The 10,000-nt window shown below is 45.1% G+C and overlaps 1 protein-coding gene across 3 annotated transcripts in view; it reads left to right on the forward strand.

Moving 5' to 3' along the window:
- Positions 1-10,000, forward strand: part of ptenb (phosphatase and tensin homolog B) — a 21,379-nt gene that overhangs the window by 10,972 nt on the left and 407 nt on the right. For 2 of the 3 annotated variants that reach the window (XM_076078322.1, XM_076078320.1), the window contains 4 exons: positions 2,550-2,697; positions 2,835-3,001; positions 3,125-3,379; positions 4,085-10,000. The exon at positions 4,085-10,000 is cut by the window's right edge and continues 407 nt beyond it. In XM_076078322.1, coding sequence (XP_075934437.1) covers positions 2,550-2,697; positions 2,835-3,001; positions 3,125-3,379; positions 4,085-4,273 — 759 coding nt within the window. In that variant the 3' untranslated portion in view covers positions 4,274-10,000. The remainder of the gene's footprint in view (positions 1-2,549; positions 2,698-2,834; positions 3,002-3,124; positions 3,380-4,084) is intronic. The other variant, XM_076078323.1, reaches the window with a different exon arrangement.

The following is a 10,000-nucleotide window of genomic DNA, read 5'->3' on the forward strand; positions in this document are numbered from 1 at the left end:
ACTTCTGAATGGAGTCTGGTTTGATCGGTGCTATGCTAAGCTAACATTGATGGAGTCTGGTTTGATCGGTGCTATGCTAAGCTAACATTGATGGAGTCCGGTTTGATCAGTGCTATGCTAAGCTAACATTGATGGAGTCCGGTTTGATCGGTGCTATGCTAAGCTAACATTGATGGAGTCTGGTTTGATCGGTGCTATGCTAAGCTAACATTGATGGAGTCTGGTTTGATCGGTGCTATGCTAAGCTAACATTGATGGAGTCCGGTTTGATCGGTTCTATGCTAAGCTAACATTGATGGAGTCTGGTTTGATCGGTGCTATGCTAAGCTAACATTGATGGAGTCTGGTTTGATAGGTGCTATGCTAAGCTAACATTGATGTAGTCTGGTTTGATCGGTGCTATGCTAAGCTAACATTGATGGAGTCCGGTTTGATCGGTGCTATGCTAAGCTAACATTGATGGAGTCCGGTTTGATCGGTGCTATGCTAAGCTAACATTGATGGAGTCTGGTTTGATCGGTGCTATGCTAAGCTAACATTGATGGAGTCTGGTTTGATAGGTGCTATGCTAAGCTAACATTGATGGAGTCTGGTTTGATCGGTGCTATGCTAAGCTAACATTGATGGAGTCTGGTTTGATCGGTGCTATGCTAAGCTAACATTGTAGCCGCTCCATCAACACTCAACATAACGTCATGTAGGCATTGTTTTCATTGTTTGTACCATCGTCTATGGCAGTGATTCTTAACCATGGGGCCGCGGCCCACGATTGGGCAGCGAGCACCACCTAGAGGGCCGCAAAAAACTTTCAGTTTTGCACCTGTGGGCCACGAGGGCCGCGGGACCGCATAGGTTATCAATTGAAGACACCAGAGATATTGCTGTTATCCATGAGACGCTCAGTTACAATATAGCTTCCCATCACCTGGTGGCGGTAATGCGTCAGTCAGTTGTTTAACAAGCTCCAATAAGCAGAAGAAGACACTTAGCTAGCCGCTAGCCTGTAGCGAAAGTTATGGATACGTTTTTAAAAAGAAAAAATGAAGACGACAGTGGTGCCATACCCCCCCAAAAGTCTAAATGTGTGCGCAAGTACAATCCTGACTTTCTTAAGTACGGCTTTGTGAACGGAGGCAACGAGGCAGAGCCGAGGGCTCAGGTGTGGAATGTGGGCTAATGCTCAAACGAAGCACTGAAGCCTTCAAAAATAAAGCGACACCTAGCGACGAAACATCCAACGCTCGTGGGAAAGCCTGTTGGGCTTCTTGTTGTGTATGCAGGTTTACATACACATGATAAATAAATGTCTTTGTGATCATCACATTGTATCATCTCATTTATTTGACAAGGGTTTTGCCTGTTCAACTCCGCGAGGACGCCGGCGTCCTCGATCCCCTCCCCTTCCGTTCCTACGGCTTGCTTGCGCAAACTACGTCACAAAACATGGCCGTGTTTGGTATCCCAGCATGCCCAAAATCCTCATCTTTGCAAAGAAATCATCGATTTTCTTTAATTTCTTATGGATGTTTCACAAAAGGAGCCCAAACACACACTGTCCAAAGTCGCCATAACCGCTGCAAGTAGGATCTTGCAGCATTTCGACTGAAAAAGACACATTACAGACCCGACAATGTGCTAGCGGATGTTACCATGGAGCTAGTGGCTTCAGAAAACGCTAGTACTTATAGTACAAACCTTATCTTCCTCTTCTATAAGCCGTCAACCAACGTATAACCTTGCGTAACTGAGCTGCCCGCATGCTCGATCGTGCGCTTGGTCGCAGCCATTACGCACTGTAAATCCGCTACTCACACACCACGTCTTCGACCATATATATATAGTTTTTGCAATTTGCAAAGGCTAAAAATAAAAGGAAAATAATATAATATCAAAATATAAAGGGAGAAACACCTTTCGTGTGTCAGAATATCATTTGGTTACCATGTGTCCATTTGGGTCTCCAAATATCCTTTGAGAGCTCCGCCTGGATCTCTTCATGGAAGAAACACTGTAGAATGGTCATGCTTTGTCCAATCTTCTTCAAATTTGAGGCAGTTGTTCACTGATAGTGTAGTTACAGCCCTATACTGTCATTTACCTGTACAGATACAGCCACAGGCAGTTATTTATACTGAAAGATACTTTTTTATTTTATGCGGACAAAAATCTTCAATTTGTACTGACTCCAAAGGCCCACTGCTCTGTTTCTGTATGACCTACAGGTTTTCTGACACTTTTGATGCATATAGTCAGAGTGGTTCAGAAAATACAGCCATTTTCATTTGGGTATGTCATTTTAGGCGGTTTTGCTCCAAAATAGGGGGGAGTTGAACAGGTAACAATATAGTTATTGAATACAAATCAAACCAAGAGTGAGATCAATTAGTTAAACTAATAGTGTTAATATTTGAATGGGCCCCGGGACACTTTGTACTTGAAAAGTTGGGCCCCGAGGTCAAAAAGGTTAAGAACCCCTGGTCTATGGTATGTACACATGATTTATATGTGTGTGTGTGTGTGTGTGTGTGTGTGTGTGTGTGTGTGTTCAGGGCGTGACCATCCCCAGTCAGCGGCGTTACGTCATCTACTACAGCTTCCTGCTGAGGAACCAGCTGCTCTACAAACCCGTCGCTCTGCTCTTCCACAAGATGCTGTTTGAAACCATCCCCATGTTCACCGGAGGCACCTGCAGTAAGAGTGAGAGAGTGTGTGTTTGTGCATTTTTGGTGTGTACGTGACTCGCTGAGTCATGAACTAACGTGTGTGTGTGTGTGTGTGTGTGTGTGTGTGTGTGTGTGTGTGTGTGTGTGTGTGTGTGTGTGTGTGTGTTACAGACCCTCAGTTCGTGGTCTACCAGCTGAAGGTGAAGATCCACACCTCTAACCCCGCCCACACGAGGAGGGATGATAAGCTGATGGTGTTTGAGTTCCCACAGCCACTTCCTGTCTGCGGAGACATCAAGGTGGAGTTCTTCCACAAGCAGAACAAGATGATGAAGAAGGTGAGGAGTCTTCTTAAGTCACTGAGAAAGATCACGTTCAATAATCAGGTTTCATTGATTAGATAATCAGGTAGACGGACCACGAGCTGGACCCGTTGATCACTTTAGATTCTGTCCCTCCAGGAGAAGATGTTCCACTTCTGGGTCAACACCTTCTTCATCCCGGGACCGGAGGAGGATCTGGACAAACTAGAGAACGGCAGCGCCGGGACGCCTTTGGACCTGACCGACAGGACGCACCAGAACCCGGGGGTGATGATGATGGTGACGGGAGGAGAACCCAACGACAGAGACTTCCTGGTTCTCACTCTGACCAAGACCGACCTGGACAAGGCCAACAAAGACAAGGCCAACAGGAACTTCTCCCCCAACTTCAAGGTAAGACGTTCTGGACCAGGTTCTTCTTACAGACCAGACTAAGGCCTGGTGGACCAGGTTGTTCTTACAGACCAGACTAAGGCCTGGTGGACTAGGTTCTTCCTACAGACCAGACTAAGGCCTGGTGGACCAGGTTCTTCCTACAGACTAGACTAAGGCCTGGTGGACCAGGTTCTTCCTACAGACTAGACTAAGGCCTGGTGGACCAGGTTCTTCCTACAGACCAGACTAAGGCCTGGTGGACCAGGTTCTTCCTACAGACCAGACTAAGGCCTGGTGGACCAGGTTCTTCTTACTGACCAGACTAAGGCCTGGTGGACCAGGTTCTTCTTACTGACCAGACTAAGGCCTGGTGGACCAGGTTCATCTTACTGACCAGACTAAGGCCTGGTGGACCAGGTTCTTCCTACAGACCAGACTAAGGCCTGCTGGACCAGGTTCTTCTTCCAGACCAGACTAAGGCCTGGTGGACCAGGTTCTGCCTACAGACCAGACTAAGGCCTGATGGACCAGGTTCTTCCTACAGACCAGACTAAGGCCTGGTGGACCAGGTTCTTCCTACAGACCAGACTAAGGCCTGGTGGACCAGGTTCTTCTTACAGACCAGACTAAGGCCTGGTGGACCTGGTGGTGATTTCTGTGAGTTCTTTATTCATAACATCTAACAGCCTAATAACCTCCGTGGACGTTGTTCTTGTGGTTCAGATAAAACTGTATTTTACGAAGACGGTGGAGGAAGGGGCGAACTCTGACGCCAGCAGCACGTCGGCCTCGGTGACGCCGGACGTCAGCGACAACGAGCCGGATCACTACCGCTACTCTGACACCACGGACTCCGACCCGGAGAACGAGCCGTTCGAAGACGATCGCCACAATCAGATCACAAAAGTCTGACACACACACACACTCTCACACATACAGGTACATATATATATATATATACATACATACATATATATACCTGTATGTTTACACACTCATGAACCCCTAAACTAAGACTGGGTTACGTTAGCTAACGGGGGAATATAACCAACGGACCAAGACTGATCTGTGGGTCTCAAAGAGCTCAGGTTAGTGTATAAGACCCCCCACCCCCCCCTCCAATCTTCTGCTCAATGCACAGCTGGACAATCACATGACACGACGGTTGGAGGTGAGTAGGCGGGGCTAGACGTGTGGGCGGGGCCATGTTGTCCAAACGGACAGCGAATGGTCAATGAGACGGACTGAATGGACGGACAGGAGATTTAAAAAGAAATGAGAGTAAAACTTGAATATAAACAAAGTGAAAGACAAGTAGAGGTCAGTCTGTCGAATGAATCCCCGTGTGTCCTTCCTTCTTCACCAAACGTTATGCAGACGAGTTCCTTTCTTCATCTCTTCAACCTTCAGTCTGTGCAGCGGCGTCCTTTTTGTCTTTGAAGGCCAAATTAAATCTGCATTTGTTTCTCGGTATAAATCTGCAGCGTTTCCTTCTTGTAAAGTTCAACTGGCACTGAAACTGAATCTGGACCATTGAGGGGCATTAGAGTCGTTTTAATGGATGATCCGATGATTAGATCTGATCACGGTGCCGCTTGAGAGACTGACGGTGGTAAAACAGAACCCTGGTCTTCAAAAACCCTCCTGACTATGAAAAGTTCTGATCCGCTTTGGACCAGTCAGTCTGAGATGGAGAGGACCAGTTTGATTCTGGTCTGAAGCCGGTGCAAGCCAGTCTGGGTTTGGACGAGTCTAACTCTGGATTCAAACTGAATTGTTTTGTGTTCTTGACAATAGAAACCACCAGAGAACTTACTTTGTCTTATCGTGGACCGGACCAGTCTCAGTGCTGGTCTGGACCGGCTTTGGGACGAATCCGCACACAGAAAGAAGAGACGATAACGAAGAGACAACTTCACAATCGGCTGCAGTTCTTTCAATCATCTACTGTTGAAAACAAACCTACAGTACAAAACTACTGTGAACAAAATGCTTTTACTACTTTTCTGTCAGTCTGTCTTCAGTTTTGCTCAGAATGTTTCTCTTCAGACCTTCGATCAGCTCCTCCAGATCCAAAAGATGTATTTAGTTAAACTCTGACTTATATCAAACAGTAAGCTAAACAAACAAGATGCTCACAGTGTAACCATTCCTTCAGCCCGTTCCGCTTTCAAGCTCTAACACACCCCGACACAAACTAAAGCAGAAATCTACAGCTCCAGAGCGCTTGGTTTTCACATCCCTGGCATGCCGTGCGGGTGGGGTTTGCACTTTATAACGGACTGAATATCGGTGTATTTCCATCCAAGAAAAGCCCGTTCGTCTCATGTGCTGATTTCTGTCAAGTTTAAAGTCCTTTTATAAAGCTGCCGTTTTAAAGCTTGAGCTCAGAGTTTCTCAACCTTGGGTTCAGGACCCAACGTGGGTCTGCGGTTCTGAGAATATCTACGGATAAAAATGAATTTGCTTGATAGGTGTTTTTTTCTTTTTAAAGTGCTCTTGAAGACGTGTTTCTTTGGATCACCGTCCGGCCGATGTGGAGAAACCCTGTTGTACCGAGGTGAAGTTTGTTTGAGCATGTCGCTGACCAATCAGCTTCCAGCAGGAAGTGACCTCAGTCGGTCACAAGGTGCAGCCTTCTCTTTGGTTTCTGACATTTCAAAAAGGGTGATCCTCTATAACTACTATAACTCTGTCCATAGACTATTAATCCTTTTACTCACTACTACTTCTTGGAGACATTTAAGCATTCGAGTTCTTACAAACCACCTTAACACCAGGGACGACAGTTTGAGGATCGCGTTAGCATCACAGCAGGTTGAGACTATTCAGTCTGGATTTTACAGAAGGAAATGAACGTATGGGATGCTCAGATTCATCTCTTTAGGCCGTAGACCCAATTAGAGCATTCATCGTTAGAGGAAACCAAAACTAATGACCAGTTGGTTGCTGTTCTTTGGGCTCTGACTGAATGTTGAGGATTTAAAACCCTTTTTTACTAAAGGTCAACAGAAAAACTACCTAGATTGGACTTAAGATGACAGCTGTTTGATGGTTTAAAGGCTTCTTTGTATTCCAATCAAGTTTTCTAATCAGATCTAGAGATCACCTATGTGATTGATCGGAGCATCCCCAATGATCTAAAGGAACAAATATGGGTAGAAGTGTTCATCCTGATGTCTGATTTCCGTCCTAACATTTGGTTCTACTTCCTTTCACTGGCTCTGCGTTGGTGTTGTAGTTATTGATGGTACATCATAGGTGTGGTATCAAGACTCTGGTTTGGGGCTTAGAGTTCCTGTTGTCGAACCCTGAAGGCCTCATCGAGAGCCTGATCACACAGGACGTACTTGAAAACATGAAATCCTCAGCACCGCTTTTACTAATCTTTAAGGGCAGCCAGCCACATCGTTACCAGACCCTCAAGAAGATTCTTAGATAGAAGGCATCTTAAATCCCATCTTGACATCAGAACCCAAACTCAAAGAGTCTACGGCACACGGAAGGACACCAAAAGGGCAAATGACAATAATGTCAAGCATGTTTGGTTAAGATCACACTATCCCAGTTGTGTCAAAGAAAGGGGGGCGAAGAGGCTCCTCTGGGACTAAACTGGACGAGTCCCAGAGGGCTCTTGTCCATTATTAGTCTCGACCCTCCAACCATTTACTGAGCTTCTCTTAGTGAAGATGAAACACGCTGAACAGGCAAAACTGTTATTCCAGTGTCCTTAAAGAAGTGTCGAAGGGCATTTTCCTGCCCTGGAACCCTTCCCTTTGTCCCACTGTGGTGTACCGACTGGTTAAACAAAGCCTCATCGATTAATCACCAAGCCAATCAGAGATCTTAGAATGGAAATCGTCAATCCAGATCCACAACAACAATAAGAACTTTTAGTTGTAAGTCGACTTCCTTTCTGTGCCGAAGGACAGACTCTCTGATCCTCAGGGTGTAAACACCTGGATCCCAAAAGTAGGACTGAAAGTCCCTGAAGGAACCGTTTGTAAAAGGTGCTGATGAAATAACGTCCTGTGTGATCACGTCTTGAGGGGCAGCTCTCAGGCTTTTGCACACCGTCAGGTCTATAGTTCATCTTGTTGGGTTTTAGGTGCTAAGCTAACTAGGGCTGCTCGCTAACCAGCCGCGGGGGTTTCGTCAGGTCCTGATCTGGGACATCAGCGCGCCGATCGATCCACAGGCTCAGTTCGTGTATTTTACAGCAACAACACACTTCCTGTCTTGAGTCCTGTCAGGTGCTGTCAAGCCCGGCCTCACTTCCTGTCATCAACCCGTTCAGACATGCGTTGAGTCCTTAAAACAACGTTTTCCACAGTATCACGACATCTGTTAGCCACTGAATGTGATACTGATGTTTCAGGGTACTTTTTTTAAACCGACGCTGTGGGAGATCAGCTGGTCCGTTGATCAGATGGTGTCGATGTCCGCTCCCCCCACATCTCAGCAACGCATTGTTCAGCCAGATGAACGTCTCGTTTGCTTGAACCTGAATGTGTACGTTAAAATACTACCAACTATTTGTTCTGATTTTAAAACGGGCATCTCGGCAAATTGTAGAATATCTTAAGTGTTTTATATTTTTTAACCCCTGAACAAAAGCAAGTAGAAGTACATGTCTGACTTTAAGTTGAACGCTACTCGTACTGCTGAGCACTGAACGGGTTTCAGGTATTTGAGGCCAGGCAGGCGCTGTCCTCGTCTCTGACGGTTTCAGGTGCTCAGCGTCTTTCTCTTTTAAACAGTTTACGGTTAAAGATCAACGCGTCCTGCTCCAACTTTGTCAAGTCCATCTGGGAGACTTGGAGTTAACAGAAACGGTGTCAGATAGTAGAAAGTTTAGCAACAGATACTTGGTGATCCAGAACTACACCGCAGAGGTTTAAAAATACAAACTCCCCTGGTCGACCTTAAAGGATGTTCAGGGTTCCTACTCAGATCCACGAAGTCGAAGAGAAACCACTGACACAAAACTCTGAGAACATCTGAGAAACCTGAACGTCTCGACGTCCTTGAGTTCAATGTTTCAGATCAATGACTTCACGTTCTTGCCGTTTACAGCCGAGTTCCCTTTGAATCTGGAATCTGTGAAGGAACCCTGAACTCGGTCAAATACCGCTCTGAATGAACTTCTAACCTTCAACAATCACCGTTAACGTAGTTTTGCACACTGAAGAATACATTCAAGCTCCAGTAATTCCTAGTTTTGTCTCTTTTTTTTTTTTTTTTGACAACGCTTCAACTCTTTTCTGTTTACATCACCAAACCTGCCAAAATGAAGCTCAGACTCTTTTACATAGTTTGTTGGTTATTTTGGAGTTGAAGGTAAACATGGTCGACGTTCATGTTCTTGCTTCTTTTTGCCTTAAGGGTTCGGTCACATTCGCCCCACGTTCAACAGAAACTGTGCACGTATCATATTGTACAAAAACATCAACAGAATAACGTCCATATTTCAAACCCAACCTATCAGTGTTTCTATTGGCTGAATGCGCAAATTCAAAGGAGACTAATTTGGGCTTTTATGAAGGGAATGAGAGACGGAGCTCTTATTTTGTAGGACGGGCGTCATGTGATCAAACCTTTTACTTGAAGCCAGCAACCGTTTTCTGCTAGACAGTTTCTCTACATCTCAGACCACAGTATATACACATCAACAGGCAGATGGGCTCGTTGATGACAGGTGATCCACATTTTAAAAGAATTGACCGCTTGCTAAGCCCCGCCCCCTTTTAGTTGTCGATCTTTGCGTCCTCACGTTTCACAATAACAGAATTCATAGTATTTACACAACAGGTCCTTCATTTCAGACCGAAATAGAGCTCGTTTATAATATCAGCTGTAGCTAGCTTACTAAGCTAACGCTAACTCTATGAGTTAGGTGAAAACTTGAATATTTCAATCTGACTTGTTTTTTGTAAAGACCTCTTAAATGCAAACTTATCATATAGCCCTAACCCTATCATGCTAACAGACTGAGGCTAATGCTAACAGGTCATTATATTATGCTAGCAGACTGAGGCTAAAGCTAACGGGTCATGATATCATGCTAACCGAATGAAGCTACAGGTAACAGGTCATTATCTCATGCTAGCAGACTGTGGCTAAAGCTATCAGGACATGATATCATGCTAACAGACAAGCTAAAGCTAACTGTGACTAGACACAATTGGACAATTACAGTTCGGGGGAGGAGTTTAGAGAACGGTCAATTCCAGAAGTTCACAATGAAAACACATCTCTTGGGGTTTAGACCTCATCGGGGTCCGACTACAAACACAGAAGATCCAAAACCTTGTTTAAAGGTAACTTTGGTCCAGTATTGAAGGAGAACGCTGTCGACGACGGCCGCTAAACGTAAAGTAGTCGCTCGGAGAAACTCCTCATCGCCAATGTCCCTCCACTAAAAGAGCTTATCATAAGTTTATAATAACATTCTGCTTTTTGTTTGTCAAACTAAGTCTCGTTCTTAGAAGTCTTGTTCTGAGAAGTCTCGTCCACATTGTTAAAATCATGTTCAATATGAAAATAATTAAAGAAAAACCCAATTCTAAACTTTCTGTTCTCCAACACAACAAACTCTGACATCACTCCTCTCTCCAACTCACGTTTCCAACGAGGTTT

The sequence above is a fragment of the Anarhichas minor genome, unplaced genomic scaffold, assembly GCF_050575085.1.
Source record: "Anarhichas minor isolate MPS153535 unplaced genomic scaffold, ASM5057508v1 ptg000065l, whole genome shotgun sequence".
NCBI classification, from domain to species: Eukaryota; Metazoa; Chordata; class Actinopteri; order Perciformes; family Anarhichadidae; genus Anarhichas; species Anarhichas minor.